Below are 23,097 nucleotides of genomic sequence, written 5' to 3' on the forward strand. Positions count from 1 at the left end.
AGAAGATCAGTGAAGAACAGGGGAAAAAAAAAAAATGCTCCAAGGAAAAGATAAGGAGAGAATAGGAATCCCAGCTTTATTACAGAGCATCTTTATAAGAGTTTGATGMAAAGCCAACACGTGAGAGCTTTGGGATGAAAAACATGGAGTTTTTCGGCATAACCTTCCAAGACATTTAGTGTCTTGGTTTTCATATGTCAAGCTAAAATAGTGATCTGGCAACAGAGTACACAACACATTTACAGGATTGTTGCATTTATTTCTATGAAGTGACAGTTTCTTGACCACATCAGTGGTACAGTTTTCTTTAATGTAAATGCATACCATCTATTTGTGTTAATGATGACTATGTGCCCATATCATGGAGAAATTGTGTTGGATATATCTAAACCACACAAGGCATGCTTCACTTGCCCCATGCAATTTATTATTAATATGTGAGAGATTCTAGCATGTGGTAAATTATGGTGTTGACTGTATGCAAGTTCACTGTTGATTTGTGCTTTGCTTTTCCTAACTTTATCTCAAGTGTTAAGATAGCATAATTTACATTCTTACAACACTGAAATGCTAAATTCACAAGATACCTGCTGTGCTGGTTAAATGTAACTTATCTACTGCGCTAGTAACATTTAGCCCTCAATATGTTGCTATAATAAATAGAATTTTAATGTTTTTAAAATTAATTCTGGAAACAGGGGGAAAGGGACAAGTAACGTCATATTTTTGGATGAAATTGTTGTCATACATTTTTCAAAGAGTTGTATAACCCCAGTTAAACAACAATGTAATTTTTCCGCTTTCTGCAGTGTTAAAAAACCCAATCTGTAAGTTRTATAGATTCCCTACTTCTGACAACAAGTGGATGCAGATCCGAGAACAGATGGCTGAGACCACCCTCTCTTTCCATGTTCCTAAAGAACTGATCAATCTGCACATAAAGGAGGATATGAGAAGGTAAGGAAGAAAAAAGTAACGATGGTAAATACTGTTCTTAGCTGGAATACTGTGTGTGATGAACTAAAATTTTAAGTTTTACTATGAAATAGGCAAAATATAGTGGTCTTTTTGGTTGATTAGTATTCACAGCTATAACTGAAGAGCAAAACTGATTGCTCAGAATTTTTAGTACATCAGTGACCTCAAATTCTGGGCAATGAACTGTGCTAAATCCAGTCATTACTTTAATTGTGTAAAAATCAACATTTGATTAACAATATTAATATTCTGAAAAGTTAACATTTTATAAACAAACGACACGTGACAAGGGTCTAAACTGCATCGTGTTTATCTTTGTGCCTCACAACACTAATAGCACGGATAAATATTATGCAAGCAGTAAGAAAAAACATGGTTGTAGTTTGTAAAGGAGCAATGAGAATACAAATCATTTTCCTCTTGTTCATTTGTATTAGTTGGCATAAGAAAAGGATACCAAAGTAATGCATTTTCTAATGTTTTGCTCATGTCTGACCTTGAAATCAGGTAGGACATCTGAGGATCATCACAGTGTATATGGCCTGGGAAAGGGAGGGTAGGAAGCAGTAGTGGTCTTAAATCTTTTGGCCGCCCAAATTCCCGGTGCAGGGAACTAGTATGGGAGCCTGCCCTTGAATTACCTGTAAGTTCTGCTGATGTAACTGGGGAAAAAGGAAAATTTCAAGCAGTCCAGGGCTTATTTACAAGCATACCTGTTTTTTCCAATGATAGTAGATGGCCTAGAAAAAGATACTCCCTCTCCCCGTGTGCCTTGCCTCACATAGTTGGGCATCTGGTCTTATCTGTAACAGTACCACTGTGAGCTAACGCTGCATCCCAAAGCCATCCTGTGTACTTTCCCTCTTTAGCAGCCCATCAGAGGAGTTGCCTGTGGTTGTTTACAGTGGTTACTGGTCCTGCAATAGGACCCTTTTTTCTTTTTTTATTCGTCCCATCTGCCACTGCTGTATGATCTTTTTATGCCAATAGAACAGCATGTAGGGGACCAGAATCTTGCTTTTAATAAAGTCAGTGGACTGATGCATACTTATGTATGGTGATGATAGGTTATAAAAATCCTATGTGAATTGGTATAATACTTTATTCATTTACTATGGTATTTAGGCTTTTATGGCCTTATCTTGTTTTAGAGCACTAATGTGTAAGGTTTTTTCAGTAAGCAATAAAAATAGATTATGTTGAATGCATAGTTCATTCACTTTCCAAATTTTCACTTGTCCCATGGGTAGATGCCCTTTTAAGTGTTAGGGAATTACTTTAACCACCGTTACTTCTTGTGCATTATCATCTCCGCAACCATAATGCAAGTAATAGCACTTACTGTTGTTTCGTGCTATAGTATTTACCTCCTTGGATAAAGTCTCAGTAAAGATTCACTGTGGTTTATGTTTTCAATGATTGTTTAGTACTTGCTAAAATAAAGAAGGGCTTTGAGAGTGATAGGTATGCTTTCTGTATATTTTTCTGACATTAGCTAGTATGATTGGAGTATTCTTCCTTTGCCTTGAAACTGAACAAATCTATACAACCATTAGGAAGGCTATGTTTAATAGCATTTCATCATCACTGAGGAAGAAACAGAAGTAAAAGTTGCTCAAAGGTTGAGGAAAGTGCTTGTGATTTTCCTAAATGCTGACATGGAGCCTAGTGGAAAGTGTGTGTGTGTGTGTGTGTGTGAAAGAGTGAGTGTAAGTGATTGTATTGGTCTGAGGGAGGAGATGGGGCCAGCTGTGAGGAGCAGTAACTTGTGGTAGGATCCTAGCAGGTGATGGGAACAGAGACACCCGTGTCGCCTGTCATCGTAGAAACGGGGCCTGTAGGTTAGGTCTTCAGCATTGAACGCACTTGACTGTGTAAAATAATTGCAAAGATTTGTGCTCTTACAGACTCCTTACATTTGTAAAGTAGTAAAATGACATTGGAAGGATTGGAAGGATACTGTTCTGTTAGTTCTTAAACTCTTGTAAAAACTTGCAGTGTGCCATTTTGATGCTATTCTTTTGGGAAATATTCTTCTCACTCTTTTTTCCCCTGTTAGTTTAAAAGAATGATCATTTTTATCTCAGAGGCCACTCTTTATCATCCTCCCCATGTTTCATTTTATTCCTGTTGTGGCTTCAATATAGTCAGTTCTGAAGCAATTAACTATAAAAAGTATCCAAGTGCAATATTAGTTTAGTATTGTGCATTAAATGGCATATTAAATTCATTTTTCTTATAGCTCTAAAGATTGGTTACCTGTTGCTAAAACTACAATGTTCATTGTTAACCAAACTCTTGCATTTTCTAACTCGATGCTCTGAAGTATGTAACTTCAAAGGATATTTAACTTTGTTCAAGTTTTTCAATATGAAATGTTTTTCAAGCTATGCATGAATATGAAAATATGAATGACTTTATCCTTCAGACCTCCACAGAAAACATTTTAGTTGGAGCTGTACTGTTGTTGTGATGTTCTAGTAAGGGCCATACAGTCTACTTTGCTGTTGTATTTTACTAAAAAATTATTTCAGTTTTCTCTCCAAGGTTTTCCAAAGAGTCCCTTTTCCCCCTATTTCTAATATTTCTTTAAACAGATCTTGTCCAGAATTTTTTTCTCTCTAAAATGCAAGATTAGCCAAGTAGTTTTTCAAACCTAATGCTTAGGGAAAAAAAAAAAAGGCTAGTTATTTGCAATAAATTATTCAGAAACTTTGTGAGGCCATATAATCTAACTTTGCAGTTGTAGATGCACCTTGCATTGCTCTAGATGAGTGGAGTAAGAGAATTGGAGGCTCTAGTGGAAGCTGCTGTATGCGTACGTGTCTCAGGGTTGTCGCTAAAGCTCTCTTCTGTCCCTTGGGACCAAGCTCAGCTTTGGCTAAAGGGAGATTCTACCTGCTGATGGCTGGATTAGGCCCATGACATTTGTGGTCACAATCCATGAACAAATTTCAAAGATAAATGCTGCACTTCCTTTGAATCCTTTCTCCAGAGTGCAAAGCACAGTGCAGCTTTCCTCCTGCATCAGGACAGGCTCTCCGATCCCGACTATCCTTTTCTTGTGCAGAGGTATGCTGTGGTCAGCGCAATAAATACTGCACAATCCCTTTGTCTCTCTTCGTAATTCTTTCTAATTCTTTCTTGTAACATTCCAGAGCGAGGATGAAGTTAAGACTGTTTGAGAGGTGTGTATTTTTCTGTTACCTTTTAATACACAACTGTAGTAGAGAAATGGAGACCCCAGCAGAAATGCTATGTGTTGGGAATAGGCATTGATTTTCTTGAACTTGGCATATGATGTTTTAAATGATTTATTTTTGAGCAACTGCATTGCAAACAGGTTGTTTGCTGAAGCCATGAGAGAGGTAGAGTGAAAGAGTTATGCTGAGTATCATGACTTTTTAAGCTGTTTGAATGCACCACTTTTTTTTAGACAGATTTTAGACTCTCCTGTTTATCTCCCCACACTCAACATTATTAGTTTTCAAACTATTTAATTTTTAAAGGATAAAAGATAGTGTAATATGTAAAAGTGTAATATATGAACACTATGTAATTCTCAGTACTCTTTACTTCACTGTTAATAATTAATTTTTGAAAAAGATGGCCCCTGTGAAGGTCTAAGGAATTTTCATGTCTGATGTAAAGAGGCAAAATTTGCTGGGTTTTATTTTGTTATTGTTTGTTTAAAGTTGTAGTACATTGAAATGGAATAACATTTTCTGATCTGATTTTTGCTAGTTAGCTCTAGATAACATCAGCTTTATTATTCAGTAGTGCTGAAAGCTATAAAATATTAACTTAGTACTGACTGCCCTTGGACTGTGAGAGTAATAGCACAGGCAAAGAGAAGAAAGCAGATCTCTTTAAAACCATAGTCAGTGAAGTGCTTCTTAGGAGAAGACTAGAAGAAATTCTGAATTCTCTCAGTTTAAATACAGAAATAGTGGAGCATGCATGGTATTTTCCCCTGGAAGGATGAGAGAACTGAAGAGCTTGTATCTTTTATATATATATTTGAAAGGAGTATAACAAAATGTTTTCCATTTATATATATATATATTTATATATATGTATGTGTGTGTGTAGGTATATATGTATATAGTTTTGTATCATTAGGAGTATGTGAGTTGCTTAACGCCGTTTTCTTTTGAATTAATTAGTGTATAGGAAGTAGCAGGAACAGTTCTGTCTGGGGGTAGAAATCCCCTGTCCTCTATGGACAAAATAATACAGTCCTGTTTCTCTGCTATAACAGGGCTATACACACAAATAGCCAGAAGGTAGACATTTCCTATCAGAGCTGTTTCTAAAGCCTATGCTGTAGATTGTACATTGCTTCCTTCTGTGAATCCCAGTTCTCAAATTCACCTCATATTTGCCAGCTGAATCAGGCAAACGTTTACCTGTTTCTTATAGGTTTAAAGTTGAAAACTTGTTTCATAGGTGCTTCAAGCCGTGAATTCTTGGTTTGGTTTTTGGGTGGTTTTCCAAGGATAATTTTCCATCACTTAAATCTTTTCAAAGAATTACTTTTAGATACTTGATTTTTTTTTTTAAGAGTAGATTGTTTATATTTGAGAAATGGGTCAGAGAGGTTTGTTTTGCCATTTTCTGCAAAATCCACCCAGCTTTTAAGACTCCACAGAATTACTGTATACCAATCAGCAGTGCTCATCAGACTGGCTGCTAAAATTTCCAAAGTTTTATTTGTGCACAGCATGTCATGGTCTCTGAGAAGTCCATAGTGAGTGAATTACCTACCTGGTAGCTCTTGTAGGGCCTCTTGTGATAGTGAATAACAGTACAAAACCAAAGCAAAAAATAGCCTTGTTATCAAGATTATAATTACTTTAACACACTCRAGTTCCTTCATCACAACAGGCTTTTGAGTTTTTGCATAGTTAACTAGCTTTAGTACTTATCRGTACTTACCTGTGGTTCTAATGGTGCTAAATTGGGTATAATTTTGTTGTTTCATGTCAGTGAGAGTGCAGAGAAAATATAAATTAGTGGTATTGAGGGGTTAAGATTAAAAAATCTTTATGCAATTTTATTACATTACTCACTTCATAAAGATCATCACTGTTCATTTTGAATGAGACACTGTGATTAATAAATTGAGGAAAAAAGAAAAAAGAACCCCCCCCAAAACTATGTAGATGCTTGAGTAATCATGCAGTTAAAATATGGTTAATCTTGCCATGGGTATGAGTCCAAACATAATGAAAGAAATGAAGTCATTAATATAAATCATGAGAATAAAATACTGCTTCAGCTCTAGCATATAAGCAAAGGCATTTCCTTAATTTGACCCAAGCTGACTCCAGTATTTTCTAATGAAACAGGAAAACAAAAAATATAAATCTAAAACAATTCTATACTAAAATACGATTTAGGATTAAAATGTAAATTCCACAGATGCCATTCTGAGTATTACTGAATTTGAGACTCTCTGCTGTCATGCGATACAGGAGAATTATCCTATGCTATTAAATGAGAATCATAGACTTAACCTCAAATGATTATGCTGTTTGAAGATCTGAGTCTTTCAAAGATAAACAGGTAATAAAATATCACAGGAAGGAAAAGAGTTTTAAGTCAGGAAGAAAGAAGCGGGTATAAATTAGTTTATATATTGTCTGCATCTTTGGATAATGAAGGGGGAGGGAGGGTAGAAATGCAAAAAGGACACTCCAGCTCTGAGGATCAGTATAAAAAATTCTTAAGGCTCTGCAGATCTCAGTGTACTCTCCATATATACATGGAGAAAGCAGGTTTCAAAATATTCTTAATGTTATGTTTTATTTGAATGGGGGGGTTTATGTTTTTTCTGTTTTGTTTTATTGACAAATGTTTAAGGAATGCAGTTGATGGACACAACCTACTTTTTAGTTTTTAATTATGTGGCAGGTAGAGTTTACCAGAACCTGAAATATGTATTGGAAATTCTGTAAGAAGAAAAAATCGGCTTCTGTCTTCAAGAGGTTCTACCTTTATTCATTTTTGTGTTAGTTTCCCCAGAAGGGATTAAATCCTCCTCCAATTATTTGTCTGTTTCAGAAAGAGCATAGTAAAACAGCTATGATTTTTTACTTCTGGAGAGAATGTTATATTGTTTTGGTGGGTTATTGCCTATATATCATAGGTCTATAACTTGTCGTAAAGGAAAATGAGGGTAATTTTCATCTTTTCTGTAGAATAGAAACACATAAATGTTTATCAATAAACATGTACACTTTAAAGCAGAATTTTTGACAAAAGTAATTCTTAGACTCCTTACTTTTAAAAGTATGGAACAGAGTTATAGATCTAAGCTGCCTTTACTTATGATTCATTGGCTCATGCCCCAAAGCTTATGGTTTATATTTACTCCAAAGCTTTGTTTGTTAAATATTTACAACTTTGTGGCTTTTATAATATTATAAAACTTTTGAAAATATAATCTGTACAAATGCCTGATCTTGTTTTGAATCCTGTTAAGCACTTTGCTTCTGATGCTTTGTGTAAGTGGATTTCAGAAGCTAATTTTGCTTGATGGAAAAGAAAAAAAATGCTTCCTTTTTCAGTTTTGAATTTGTCATATTTGCTTCATTGGACATCCCGTCCCTGGATTTTGAAGCTGGATGAATCAAAGTTACTTCTTTGTCTTCATATAGCATTTTTGTTTTATGTGCTTTTATCATATCTCCTCTTACTTATCTCTTCTCTAAGAAAAAAATTCACTGATCTTTTCAACTTCATTTGTGAACTTGTGAAGATTTGTGCTGTGTCCTTAATGACGCAAACTGCTATTCTTACTGCTCCTTTTTCTGGGATGGAATAGGAGATCCAAAACACTTCTCTGAGGGAACACCTCCTGACTGATCTTGCTCATCATACTATCTTGCTGCTGGTTTTTGCTTCATTTGTTTTTGTCACTGACCACGGGTCTTCACTGTGCTTTCCACAGTGGCACCTGGACTGGTGAAGCTAGTGGTAGTTTTGCCCAGGAATTCACTGGGAACATGATTTTGGCTTTAGGACATTTTCTTCAATTAATTTAGAACACGTTGCATACGATTAGTCAACGTACTCTTTCCAGTAGAGAAGTACTCTTTCCAGAAGTACTCTTTCCAGTACTCTTTCTATTTTGTGTTTGTCAGCACTGAATATGTTTCCTTTAGACTTCTAAGCCATTCTTACCTCCTCATGCCCCATGGGATGAGAAAGTGACTTTTTTCTATTGCTGTGGTCATTAGAGTGCCTGTTTTTATAGAGACACTGTTTTTATAGAGACTGTCTACATGAGTAATAAAGGAAATTCTCTGTGCCTCTTTCTGGTACTTTCAGTAGTTTATTATAATCATGGGCCAACAGTGTGTTTAAGAAAAAAAACGAACAAAAAACGCCAGGAGTTGATAAATCAACAGGCAGAATATTAATTTGGGCCTTGAGTGCTCAAAATTCATTTGATACTGGGCTTCACTGAAAACTTGCTTGGAACCAAAAAATTGCATGTAGTTTTATGTTATGAGTCTGATTGCACTACTACAAACTGCTTGATTGTCTGTAATCTTAGAAACGTATCCAGTCGTGCAGTCTTTACAGGCTCTGGTTGCCCTGATATAGTTGCTTATAAAGAGGAAACGTGGGTGGCTGAGTCCAGGCACAGACCGTCCCAAACCGTCTTGCACATGAGTGTGCYGGGCTGCTAAATGACTCGCCTTTCCATCAGCGAGGGAAGGCTGAGTAAAGCTGAAGTCCCTATAGGGCAAAGTGCCCGACAATTGTAGCTACGTACCTCAGTAAGTCATTCAAAGCATAAGAGGACGTTAATGGTTTTAAACAGAGACTGAAATGAAGGTCTGTGACACTTCTAATGCTGCTGTGGAATCCTGAGGAGTCTCATAATTTATTCTTACAACTTTTCATCTTTGCGGGTGTTGTATTAGTACCTAATGATCATTGATCTTTGTACTGATGATCAGCGTATATAGTGCTTTCAGCAGATCAGAGGTCCAGTACTGAATTTTTCTGCCATAATGGCAAAAGAGAGACTTGAAGAAAGGGTAAAAAGTAGGTCTGTGATTTTTAACGAGGAACTTCTTCCAACCATAAGGGAAAGCATCAGTGAAAGCTGGCATCATTAGACAGCTAAAGGAAAGAATTGTTGTGGAAGAGCAAGAGTGTCTGAGAAACATTTAAAAATAAGGTAATTGGCTTATGTTCAATGTGAAAGAGGAGGAATGGGACAGCTGGTTACATCAGCCCTCTGATTAGATACAAATGGGGCAAGATTGTATGTGTCAAGGCCACAGAGAAAAATACTAAAGTAATCAAGGAAGGAGACAATGGAAGGTTGGCTGAGAGTTTCCCTGTGCCTTCACAGCAAAGACTATCTTGGAGATGGTTTGTGGAGTTAAATAGCAAGATTTAGATAAAGCTTGGATTTGATACTGTAGGAAGGGTTGAAGTTGATGCTGAGCATAAAATCTGTCATCCTGATGTGTGCAATTACCTGGAAAAGGCTTTGAGAGGGGATTTGCAGTGGGGGAAGAGGAAGATAAATAGCTCTATTTTAACGATATTGAGCTTGCTCTGAGCTAGCTGCTCTGTTGACAAGTTGTTCAAAATTTCATAGCTATACTGAAAAAGTGAATCAGTAACCAATTTGCCCTTTTGGAGAACCAATATATATTATGAATATTAATTTCCTATTTTAATACTGTGTGTTATGTGACTTGTTGCACCATGGTTGTTTGATGTGATTACTATTTGAAGTGTGTTTTAAAGTTTTTTGATGAAGTAAACTCCAGTGTAAAGTACTAGGGTATTATTAAAACAAATTAAGGATATTTTTAAGATTGAATGGTTTTTTTGGATATTACTGTTGGCTGTAAGCTTCTAACGTAGAAAAATATGTTTCTTCAGTCTGTTGGTTTACTATTGGGGGGTRCAAACTGATGATAATATAGACTATGAAATATTGTTGATGGGGCTTATGTATAAAAGCAATAATCCTATTTTCAACAATAACTCAGAAAAGAATTGTAGTGACTCACCAGCAGCAAATAGTAAGAATTCATATAACACAAATAGTATTAAAATCCTAAATGTCTTGGATCTGTTATTGCATTTGAAAAAAAAGGCTGGTTTTGAAGGAATAATATCTACTCAAATAATATTGTATTTCATTCTTTTGATTTTACCTTTATTTTCTTAAGGAAAATAAATGTAGAAAAAATAGTATTTAAAGTGTCCATGCTGTACATGTTCCAGATTGCCATAAAACTGCAAGCTTACTTTAATAAAACCTTATAGATTAGGAGTGTCTTTTTATAAGATACAAGAGGCTGTATTTTGACTTCAATGATGTGTATGTGTTTCTGAGATAAAATCAATACAAGCCTCATTCACAATGATAAGAGCAGGATTTGACATTCTTTGAAAACTTGTTAAAATTAATACAGTGTGATTTGAACTTTCCCTTCCCGTTGATGTCAGTGGAGTTAAATCATAGCCAGTCAGTCAACCCAGTTTTGGCTCACAGATGGTATTTTGCTTTGAGATAAGGACTTTCTACTCCTGCTGTTGCTTGGCTTGAGCATGGGCCCAGCAGCTCCAGGGATGGTGGACTCAGGTGCTGGGGGGCAGAGCTGAGCGCTCCCAGCGAAGAGCCATGAGGAAGGGGATGGGGCTGAAGTGGGATTCTTTGGGTAGAAACGGTCGTCTGGGCCTTCTGAGGCTAGGACGAGGTAAGAGATCTCCCAGGGGATAGAGGACTCCCTGGGTGGGGTGGGTTGGTGTATCCACCCCTCCCTGTGTAATATTCCTTCTATTGATATATTGCTGTACAGGAGGAGCAGGAAAGTTTCGGTGSTCAGCCAGGTCCAAGCATTGATCCCAAAACTGTTAAACTAGGTTACCTTCTAAATATTAAGTGCTAAAATACCTTCACTGCAAATAAATACCACGCCAAATCTTACAGGCCTTTCTTAGGAGGAAGCCCTGAGATTTTGGTTCAGTGGGATGTCTCGTTTTCAGGCTGTTTAAAACTTGCAAGGAAGATGGTGAGTTGGTCTGATTACAGCTGATGATTCTTATGGTACAACATTGCCAGTTTATGTGAACGAAGGAAAATGGAACTGATCTACTTCTATCCTTCATGCGAATAAAACAGAAAAAAGTAATCACGCATTGTTAGTAAGCCCCCAATGAGTTCTTGTATGGTAATCTTTTTTTCCAATTTGATACTTTATAAGACATATAACAAAAAAAAAAAGCTTGAATTCTGCTTCCAATGCTATCAGTCTGATTTTTGCTGTTGCCTTACTCGGAAGCAGGATTATGCCTGTATAACTTGCTCTAACACTCCTTACTCTAACACAAAGCAAATAATCATGGGAAAAGCCTCAGTATGGGGCTTTTTTGTTTGTTTAAGAAATAATTTTAATAATTTGTGGCTAGTGCTCAGAACTGCTCCTATAGGTTTTGCTATGTTTCTATGCTGTCTCCTTGGGTGGAATTTTTTTTCTTTAAGTAGTTTCATTTATCCAGGAGTTATCCTCCAGGAGTCTTTTTTGAGACTTCCAAGAATTGCGGTGAATCCCTCTGCTTGATACTTTGATGGAAATGAGGAAAATTATTTGATCATGTTGCACAAGATTTCTTCTGAACAACTCCAAACAGTTGAAGACTCAAGATCTTTCATTTTCAGTTTCATTAAAAGCAGAGCCCCCGAAGGATAAAATGATAGATGTGGGATGAACTTAAGTAGCAAGTGGGGAAGGCAAACAGAAGGCCCAGTGCACTGGAACTATGCTTGTTTGTGTAGGAAATTAAAGTGATCTCAATTTCATCGGGTCACCTCTCAAAAGAATGTACAGGAAAACTGATAATTTGCTAAAGGATTTCCTTTTGGATTTTCAGTGACATGTTTGGTTTCCACAACACTGCTGTTTTGACCTGATGAACACAGCTGTAAGGCTGAAGATTAGGTATTAGGGGAATGTTTTTTTGGGCAATGAAGAAATGTGGGGGCTCGTATGTTGGCTAGATTGACATTTGTAGAAATGGTGCTAAAATTGTGTTTATGGTATGCATGAATGTAGGCAAAGAACAGAACTTACCAGAATGGCTATACTGCAAGCATTGCAAAAGAAATGAACTTTGTATCCTTTACAATGGCATTTAACATTTCTTCACAAAACCATACTTGCTATTAACACAGCTCTCTGGAGCTTTGGAAGGAGCCCACCTCCAGGGAGGAAATGGTATTTCAGTTTGCATTCGTACAAGATAAGCTCTGAACACAAAAGTACTGTATGTACTGCCTTGATGTTCTTTACTGTGTGACTGAAAAACAGAGCTGAAATCTGAATTTCACAGGAGTCATGAAAACAGACTCAAGTTAATGATTTCTTTCAGTAAAGAAATGCTTTTTATGCTTGTTAACAACCAGTTTTGGGATTATTGCCATCTCTTTTTGCCTTTTGATACAGGAATCAGGAACTTAAAGAGTTGGGAGAGCTTGCTCCTCACTGGGACAACATGCGTAAAAATGTTATTGCTCACTGTGATCAGATGTTGAGCTTGTACCAGGATACTCTTGCAGAGCTCGGAAAGCATACAGGTATGAAAGCAGCTTCCCCTGTCCTGGAGAGGTTAAGAATTAATGAGGTTAACTGCCATTTTATGCTTGAGTATTCAGCAGAAATAAAACACACAAAAAATGAAATATGTGTAGTCTTTGTGTTTCAGTGATAATCACAGGTTCCCTATTTCTTCTAATTTTTTTCATGCACTCCAGCAGATTTTTGCAGTTAGCATGGTACACGGTTATACAGCAGGCAAAAAAGTTGGAAAAGTGGGTGTGCCTGTTTTGTTTGCACGTTCCCTTGAATATAGTACTCTGCAAGTATTGAATACCGTCTGCCAACTGAAACCGGTTAGTTACTGCCAGCTTTCCTTGAAACTAACCCAAGTTGCATGTAGCAGTATGCAGTGTAACAGTAACATCTAGCTATGATTTGCATATCCTTCATGTAGTAGTCATCATTGTCTACGGTGTGCCAGAAAAGCAGAGTATTACAGGACAGGCAGTCTGTCATCATCCAGAAGCAGATCTGTGTGCTCCACAAGCTTGTTCTGCATGGAGCCAGTGCTCTTGTACTGTGAAGTGCACCAGGTGCTTGATCTGTAAATATCTGACAGGATCCGGTGGTCAGGGACTGTAATGCATCATCGTGTCTGTGTGCCAGTTAAATAAGACAGCATTGGTGACAAATGTGCAGAAAAGGCATCTGGTCTTTTGCTCTGGTAGGAACTCTTGCTCATAAAAAGAGCAAGAGACGACTGCAGAACAAACCATTTGTTCCTTTGAATTTCTTTTCTTTTGATGGCTCACAAATCACCCAAGGAACTAATGACAATTCTTTTCTGTTTTGTGAAGCTATTGGAATTATTTCCAGAATAACACACTGTTATTTTAAGCAAATGAAAATTTGTCTGTTTATAACATGCTTTTACACACACGCACGCGTACATGTGCATGCACACACGAAATGGGCACAGTTGTTCTCAATGACTACAGAGCCTTGTTGCTGCTGCATTCTTGCTGGTGTCAGATTTCTACTGCCAATCCTCACACTTCCCATCTCAGCGTGCTTTCCRTGACTGTGCTGCCATTATCGCTTACATATGCTGTTTCACTCTATATTCTCTCCCCATTAGATGTTCCCAGTAGGGTCTTACTCCTGCAGTTTTGTGTGTAGGCATAGCAGTGCATGTGAGAGGTGAAAAGGGCTTTATGTGTTACATACACCTAAGTTCGCAGCCTGGAGTGTTTCTGGAAAAGGAATATCTTACAGGTATGAATATTTGTGAAATTGGAGGTATAAATTATAATAGCATATTACTTTTGAAATTCCATTTACATATTTAGGGAAAACTTGCAGTATTTTCTTAACCATTTCTAGCTTCCTACATAAGAGCCTGTAAAAAAGACTTTTCTATGTGTTGTGAGAAATGGAGCAATGAGTTTTTACTTCAATATGCAGCTGAAATGCACAGCAGAATAATTTTTTTTATACAGAATTGGGTGCATTATTTTTATTATAATGTGTCTGCTGCATTTAGTACTTGAGACACAGATCCTTCTCTTCCAAAATATGCATTAAATCTGTGCTTTGGTCTTTTATCCATCATCTTTTAATACAAGACTGAGCATGATTTTTGTCTTTCCAGATTGCTCTGAGATAGCTATTCTTGGTCCCAGGGCAAAAAGAAAAAGAGAAATCCTGTTTCAGTCTATGAACAAAAGACGGGCTTTAGCTGAACCCAAACATTTCAGGAGCAGTTGACCACCTGCTTAAATGTGTGTGTGGTGGGGTGTAGGGGTGGAAAGCTCATCTGTTACACTAAATTTTATATAATCATTTGCATCTTGGGTGCAAAAGAGTAATTTAGTCTTATTCATGGTTGTTTACCATCGTCAGAATATTCCAGTTCTGATTTTGGCAGAGTACTGCCTGATCCAGCATAAGAGTTACTATATTTCTGTGTTTTAACTAATTTATGGTTTTTTAATGCTTTGCTAATTACATTTTGAAAGCGTTCCATAAAGCATCATATGCAAGGCAATAAATACAGGTTATGAAGGAGTCAATGTAATAATTATCACTTGCAGGAAAATATTGAAATGACTTTTTGAGATTAAAAAAAATAGACAATGTAATCTATTCAATATAAATCCTGAAAGGTCTGTAATGTGCCAAGTGAATTTGAAAAGGGTTGGTGATGTTAACTGGCTTGTCTTAACTGTGCTTTGTGGTAACTGCAGTTGGCCAAGGGAACCCAAGATTACTGAAGGAGGAGAGAAGCAGCATGTATAAAAAGAGTAGCAATCTTCCCTTGTCTCTTAAAATAAAGACCCTCCACCCCCCAACAACATAGTAATGGTACTAAAGGTGAAAAATAATGAGAAAGGAGTGAAGTAGGAGGCCAACACTCAGGTACCTACTTAAATCTCATTTATTCAGCCACCTTTTTTTCCCCCCCCCACTAATATGCTGCTGGAAAGTTGCTTATTTATATATGAAGAAAAAAAAAAGATTTTCACCTTGTGCCAAAGGTTACTTTAACATTTGAAAGCCGATTTTATTGTAATCAGTGGGATATGCACACATTCTCTAAAGCCAAACAACAATACAGTCTTTTTATAGAAAACATTGTCGTCTTTATATCCTACACTATAGTAGGGGGTATAAAGACCCCTATACTATTTTTATTCTTATTTATTAAATAATTAAATTAGATGATAAATTCTTTGGATAGTGAGTGTTCCTTCAGAATTGTTCCATAGAGGTCTAACATATTTTTATGTATACAAATATACTTAATCTAGGAGTTGGGAGGGGTATATTGAGTATATGTCTGTAGAGCCAGACTAAAACCCCAAATCTGTGCTTTGATCTTGCAGGCAATGTAAGATTTAGATGCCAAAAAGTAAAATGAACGTTAGTACAGACTTCTTACCCGATTTTCCCTCCTTTTGGAAATGCTGTATTTAAAGTTGTTGATGTAAACACATGCTTTACTTAAGTGGTGTCTTAAAGATTTAATTGGCTGAGAGTTCATTTTGCTTTCAGAGGTCACTTTCTCTGAAGTGTTAGCCTGTATGGCTTGTGCCTGGATCTGATCTTCTGGGGAGCTATAGCTGCCTGACTGGTTTTTAAATGTATTGCYGACTTCTCAGGGCTTATCCCATCTTTCTTTGTGTGCCCTCTGCTTTTTTCTTGGTGAACTGTGGGAAAGCTGCCTTCTTCTTCTGGGCACCTGGTGGGAAATGTAGGATGGTACTGGCAGAAAACTAATGGTGACAGCAGGTCAGGTTGAATGCAAGCAGAGCCAGGCACGCTCGGACACTCCAGCATGTTGGCTATTGTAGTCYGATAAGTCATTAAAGTGAGGGTCACAGAGGTTTGTGTGGTTGAGAAAGACCATTTGTGCTCCCAGCTTGGTCTGGAGATGTTCTGTGGTTGTAGGCGTCAGTGATACGACTCAGCCTGGGGCTCGCCCAAGCCATGGTGGCCTCCCAGGCGGCTCCTGCTAGAAAACCCTTTTGCATGCAGGGCTAGAGAGGCCAGAAATAGCAGTCCTTAATGCGTGGCCCAAGGAAATTCCCTTATGGCAGATAAGAACCCTCAGATCCCACTTCCAGTGTCTCAGGCCGTCGGCGCAGGTGCAGCCAGAGCTCAAGGATTCCCTTGAGCTCCTGCAATGACCTTCACTGGTCTTTTAACGTAATATTATCGTAGAATTTTCCTCTGTTTTGAAGTACTGTAATTAGAGAAATGGTGCTCCTGTATGGAGGAGAATAATATTCAGCTAATAAAGCATATGTAACTGAATATTTTCACTTTAACTGTCTGTTTTACAGTTTGATCCCAATTCTAAAAATATTTTTATACACTAGTATTTGAATATATATAGTATAGTATTTGAATTTGCATTCTCTACAATGTTCTCTCAACATTGCTTTTGTGGTAGCCAATATTGTATAGTATTGAGCTCTGTGAGGAATCTGTCCCCTTGACTGACTGTCTGTATATCCATTTACCTCTCTATGACATGTCTTCAATCATAAATTTAATTTTGTTTCAGATCTCTCTCAAAAAAAATCTTAATTTCATTTTTTATCTGAATTATTTATTGTAAATTGGTTTGATATTCTGCAGCCTAGTACTGTAAGATATTGAGTACCTTTTGCCAAAGCATTATGCCCTCAACATAAGCACTGTCTGCCTTGCTTTAAAAACTGAAGCCAAGAAATTCTCTGTGAATATTTTTTCTGTTAGTTGTTGAATTTTACAGTATATAAGTATTAACATAAAGCTAACATCTCAAAAGCAAGCAGAGACACCTCGTCTCATCACAGCAGTTCAGCGATGATGCCAGCAGTACTGTTTCTGTATTGTCTCTCAGCAGTGTTAGTGCCTGTCCAATTTCTATCACAATTATGTAAGGTTAGATCTCTAATTGTACGTTTATTTCTCTTTTTAATAGCTTTTTTTTATTTATTCTTGCAAAATTTTCATTAAGCTGACATATTTTGTTGCATCTTTAGTACAGGGGGTACTTATAGGTTTACTATAGGCTCTTACCTGCTTCTCCTGACCMTTACTTGCTTTTAACCAGGTTTTTCTTCCTTGATCATTTTTAACAAGTATATTTCAGTTCTCTGTGAAACAGAGATTAACCTCTGTGTATGGTTTTCAGAAATTTGTCCCTACTCTCTTTTGAAAGGAGTAGCATAGAGATGTGAATAAAATTAGAGGCATATTTTAACATGTCCTAGTTCTTGCCCTTTCAAACATTCAGGAGAGAAAAACAGAAAAAGAGGTATTTGATAGTCTGTTAAAAAGAGAGGGGAGAAAAAAAGGGGGGGGGGAGGGGGAGAGGGAATGATAGAGGGCAAGAGAGAGTTCCAGGTCTGTGGTCAGATGCAAAGAGATGGTTCGTTTACTGTTTTGTCTGAATTCGAGGAAATTGTAGGGTTAAAAAGCACTTCATTATTGTCCAGAATATTGCTTCCACTGTCTGTAACGCTGAAAACCAGATTTTGCTGAAATCCTGGAATCTTTTTCCCACAGATAGTGTGCTTCATGTTCTGAAATGTACTGCAATATTGTCTTAGCAAAAGTTAATCAGACAAGACAAGTGTGATGGTTTTTCTATATAAGACTTACAGATTATAACTTAAAAATAACAAATTTAGTAATGAAAGCAAGGCAAACATAGACATTATTACTTACTGTATTTGCACAAAAGCAATGCTGAGAGAACATTGTAGAGAATGCAAACTCAAATACTCACAAGATAGAAAATGCTAAAATTGGAGATGTGGGTACAACTTCAATTCAGTCTTTTCAGGTATTTATATTTCAGTGGAGGCTTTACTTTCCTGGTGTCATGAATTCATGCGAAAAGAGATTTTGCTTTAGAGTTTGGCCTTTATAGTCTTCTGGAGTTACCTTAGTGTGTTGCCTGAGCTTTGGATGAGGCCATTCCCTTCCCTGCTGTGCCCAGGAGTAGCTGTGTAACTGCGTTGGACCCCTGGGTCTGCACCCACCCAGGAACCAGTCCTAACAGGTAGTCTGCAATCAGCAGTGCTTATAGCTAGGAACCTGACATGGTTGCTTTTCTAAATTAGATCAGGCTTCTGTTATCTGGCTCCAGGCACAAAATTTCTGAGTCAGCTTGCTACCTTGTGAAGGCTCAATTTTAAGACGAGGCCAACTGGCTGTATTCCCTGTGGAAAGCCRTGGAGCTCTTTCACCTCTGACTGGGCTCCTCTACCTGCTGTCCAGCCAAAGGTGGAGAAGCTGGCAGGAGAAGCACCAACTCTTGACAGCTACTCTTCTCCCTCCTTGGCACCTTAAAAGCAGGAGTAAAGCTAATGTGATTGCTTTGTTACTAGCTGAACAATTGCTCRTCTTTAAAAAGGTGCTTTTTCACAGGTAGATTGTCACAGTTCTGAAGGACTCACTCCGCGTTAGTCAATTAGATACAAATATCTCCAGTTGTCTTCCCTCATAGGCAACGTACAGAAGGGAAGATACTATCTGTAAATACAATTTTTCAAAGCATTCCCCTCCTATGATCATGTATTGTAGTTTCCAGGAAATACCAACCTCACACTCAGCTGGGCTATTTGTGGAATTTAATGAAGAAGGCTGCTGTTAGTAGACCACCTCATTTATTTTGGAAATTGAAAGACTGCAGTGAAAGTGTCAGGAGATTGCATTAGTGTTAGACAGCAATTTTGGTTTAGTAGTATAGTCACTGAAAATGGACGTTTAAGGAAGTTAGGACTATTTTATATTCATATTGTTTTGGTGAACACTTTTATCCTCAAAAATGCGAGGCAATTTTTGAAAATGTTAAGTATTTTTGTTTCAAAACAGTATTATAACAAAATTCTGAAAGGGTTAGGCAACAACAGAACAAATCATTTCAGGTTAATCTAAAACACACATTTGGTGAGTTTGGGAGGGAGTAGAACTTTGAAACTTTTTAGTTTGACCTGAAATGAGTTTTTTTCCTGATTTTTTGTCTTTTTTTTCTAGTTCAGTCATCAAACTGAAAATTCTATTATTCGTGCAGCTCTAGAAGGAGAAGAAAAGATGATCAAGGTTAAGGCAATTGAATATTGCTCTGGAGAACTGGACACTATCCCTGCCTCTGTCACAAAGTCCCTATGTGACACTAGGCAAGTCAGACCTTTCAGAAGTGGTCACTGTGTGTTCTTTTTTGTAAGCCTGACAATAGTCACAGGCTCTATTTTGCAGAAGTGCTGAGTGCTTACGGATGTAACTCAAGTCAGTGGGAGCTGTGCTTCCAAAATGACAAGTGCTGTCTAATAATGCCTACTCTGCAGAATCAGATCCCCCATATCTCATGTTGATGCATTGTTTCTTAAATGCTTCCACCTTTAGTTCTTTCCTGCCATTAAAATGGGTGAAATTATAACCTTTTATTCAGCCAGTTAAAATTATTTTGTGAATATTTGTAAAGCCCTCAGAGACTATAGTGATGAATATGATGGACAGGTTTGAGGAAATGAATAACCCTGTCTTTGTAGCAAAGGCTTGAGCAATATATTTAAGTCTAAGGACCAAAGTAAAAGTTGGAAACCTAGTACTGAACTGCTGCTTCCAAAGTGAGCACCAAAGACCCTACATGTTGAAAAGCTAGTATGTGATATGTCATTAAAGTCTGTTTCATGGTTCCTGTTCAAGTGAATGTCAAATTAAGGTTGCAAAAGCTATCTACATTCTGGTATTTCCTAACTTCAAAGAGTTTAACCTTGCAACAATAATAACTATTGTAACAGGGGGATTTTTGTGTTCTTGGTCCTTAAATACAACTTCATTATTTTTTAAAAAACAAATAGTAAAAATGAGTTTTGTTGTGTGGATGATATTGGTAAATGCAGATTGAAATCTTAATTACACTGCATGGATCTCTCATACCTGAGCTAACCGAATAACAGATAGCAGTAGGCAGTGGTTATCCTATATGTTCCTGGTATTGGAGGGGCAGGGATTCTTGCTTCACAGGTCCGCCCTGAGCAGAGAGGAGTAAGATGACTCAGGAATGCTGTATGTGGACTGCTCTGGCTCTGGGCAAAAATGTACTCTAGCGAGCGCAGGCTCTTTTTTTTCCCCTGTCCTTTTAATCTGCTTTCATCTTGCTCTCTTCTATCCTGGCAGTGTTTCCTTGTCCTAGACCCAGTTATGGCTCCTCGAGCTTTGATCTTGGTCTCAGATGAATTCCCATAAACAATCTGCCCCTTCCTATTTTCTTGCTTAGAGATTTAGTCTCCTCACCTGCACTGTTTTCATTTCTTTTCTGATACAGTTCCAGTTCCCTTGCCTGCTCCCTGTTTTTTTTTTTTTCTTTCGCTCACTTTGTGGTTTCCAGATTTACATTCTCTACTGCTCTTCCTCGTCATCAGTGACTCCTGGTTTCAGCCTGCGTCCCCAGATTTCTCATCAAATCTGTATCGTTGGCTCTACCACTTCTTTTTCTTGCTACTTTTGCTCTTAGTCTTCGTTCAAATTATCATTATTATTCTAAGTTACTAAGCTTAGGTAGCATCCTCCATAGACCCACTGCTCATTTAAATATAGCGCCTGTTTCTAGCTTGGCTCAGTGTAATTAAGAGCAGCCTTTTGAGCAAAAGTTTGCTTGTACTTCTGTAGCCTTGGACTGGAGGGTCATCAGTGCCTCTGGCAATATGCTTTGCATTGGGAGGCTCAAGCATGCTTAGTTCTGTTGAAATTTATGGCAGTTTCAGCAGATGTTGTCAAACAAATCTTGACTGAACAAGTCAAATATTTACAGTTTGGCCAAACAGACAAATTTTCCTGGGGAGCCCCAACACAAATGCCGAACTCCAGGTTATGGTGGTGCCAAAACGAGACCAAAAGAATGGTCATCAGAACTTTTTTTTCCCCCAATGGAAGCTATTTTATAGCTCTCTCTAAGCCAGATTTTTATGGTCTTTGTTTGAACTTTCTGGGAAGAATACACAGCCTAGTCAATGTAATATTTTTGTTTTAAGGAAAAAAAAAGTTATTTGATAGAAAAAGTAGTACTGTCACAGCTCTGTGCCCTGTGTTTTTAGCACAGCATAAACATAACACACATTAGCTGTGGCATCATTTCCAGCAGACTGCAGACGAATTTCAGACAGCAGGAAAAATGTCTATCACCTAGAATAAAAAATTAGATTGTTCTGTGAATTAAAAGCTGTTTTGTTGCCTGCAGTATGGGTACATGCTGAGACTCAGTTAGTGAACCATTCTTTTTCTAATATACAATTACACATTAAAAGTAAATTAAAGGCTGCTAACATACAAGTATTGTCCTTGCATTAAAAAAAAAAAAAAGACAAAACATCTGCTGCATGCTTAAGATGATGATTCTTTAAACTTTTGTTTTTCAGGTTCTTCCTTCAAATCAAGCTGTAACAAAGGAGAAAAAACATTAGAATTCATTCCAATAAATCTCCATCTGCAAAGAATGCATGTGCATAGTCCTTGCTTGAAAGGTAGAGTATATTCTTTGGACAAATTCCCTAAGTGTGTCAATGTATGCTTTGAAATACAATTTAACTTGCAACTGGAAGGTTTGGTTTCTGTTTTGGCCCTTTTTAAGCAGTAAGTATCTTAATTTATGTCTCCATTTTCAAGAATGGAGATTAGATGGACATGCTTTCACATAACCAGAATAGGACTAAAATGTATGCTTGTAGAGAGTCAGATCATGGTCAATTTGACGTTTTCACATAGTAGAAGGATGCTGACAATGGTGTTATTTAAACTTTGAAGATGGACTATGAAGATGCTTCAGGCAAAGCACTGAAAGTAGTAGTATTAAATTGATATTTCAGTAAATTTGTGTGCAGTCAGGACTTGCACAGATTTGGAAGAATACTGAGCAGGCAAGAATTTCACAAGAAATACAGTGATTTATAAGGATAGTTCTGAGATTCATTTCATTTTGTGTGTGTTTTGCCAATCAGTGAAATGTGTACCTTATTAGCTTGTGTAGCATTCATGTGGTACAATTTGATACAGAAGATTTCTTGTATGACTAAATTGTTGCATGTTGTATTATAAAATCAAAATCAAGCTTTCAAGTTCATTATTTGAAAACTTTTACTACTCTACAGGCTCAAAGTGTTCAGTTTTTCACTTTTGTTTAATGGGCCCTAGGAACTCTCCATGTGGACATTTCCTGTCTTTGTTTTGGGTCTAAATCTGGCACTTGCCCATTTTCCTTTAGTGTTCAGAAAGTACTTCTAGATCTATAATGACTACAAGTGGTCAGAACCTGAATTTTGTGCCTTCTCCTGAAAGCAGCTCTGGCAGCAGTACCTTATATGTTTATCTGCTAAATAGAAAAGGAGAAGGAAGTATACCACTTACTCTGTCACCCACGACAACTTTTACACTACCCAAGTTTTGTTTTTGATGAAATTTCTACTTTCTTCTCCAAAGCCAGTTTGCTTTTGGGATATGACTAATCCATAAATGAAAAACAGATTAACTTAGAATTGTCTTCCAAATTTAGAACATTGTCTTAAATTATAAATCTGCCTGTTTTCTTTAGATAATGTTTGCTTATTCCACTGACATGAGAGCTAGATAACATTGTTCCTGTTGCATTCAAGATTAGAGATTACGAAACGATARCAAAGAAGAAAACTTGTGTTGACATCGTTGAATTTCTGCCTATGCATATATCTTTGCAAGACTGACACTTTAGTTGTAGGGAGCTCTTTTTATTTCTGTATACACAAAATAGGTTCCTCAACATGTTCAGGATATGTTGGTAGCACTACATACCTAGCTGTCCCATCCATTCAGGTTACGGAAATAAGTTTCATTTTATGAGCACTGAAGACTTGCATCTTGTATTAGATAAATGCAATTGCTCATCCTTCTGGTGTGAGTAACACTTTGACATCAAGTTGGTCTGTCTTACCTCCTGCTTTGCTTGCCTTATCTCAAAGGGCATCCAGAGTATGAGGAGGCAGCTGACACAAGGAGAGGGGAAGGGGGA

At 37.3% G+C, this 23,097-nt stretch overlaps 1 protein-coding gene across 1 annotated transcript in view; it reads left to right on the forward strand.

Moving 5' to 3' along the window:
- The window catches only part of INPP4B (inositol polyphosphate-4-phosphatase type II B), a 284,394-nt gene that overhangs the window by 182,021 nt on the left and 79,276 nt on the right, over positions 1-23,097 (forward strand). The window contains exons 11-13 of the mRNA XM_026089466.1: positions 810-957; positions 12,465-12,595; positions 21,476-21,580. Coding sequence (XP_025945251.1) covers positions 810-957; positions 12,465-12,595; positions 21,476-21,580 — 384 coding nt within the window. The remainder of the gene's footprint in view (positions 1-809; positions 958-12,464; positions 12,596-21,475; positions 21,581-23,097) is intronic.

The sequence above is a fragment of the Apteryx rowi genome, unplaced genomic scaffold, assembly GCF_003343035.1.
Source record: "Apteryx rowi isolate R43461 unplaced genomic scaffold, aptRow1 scaffold_816, whole genome shotgun sequence".
Taxonomy (NCBI): Eukaryota; Metazoa; Chordata; class Aves; order Apterygiformes; family Apterygidae; genus Apteryx; species Apteryx rowi.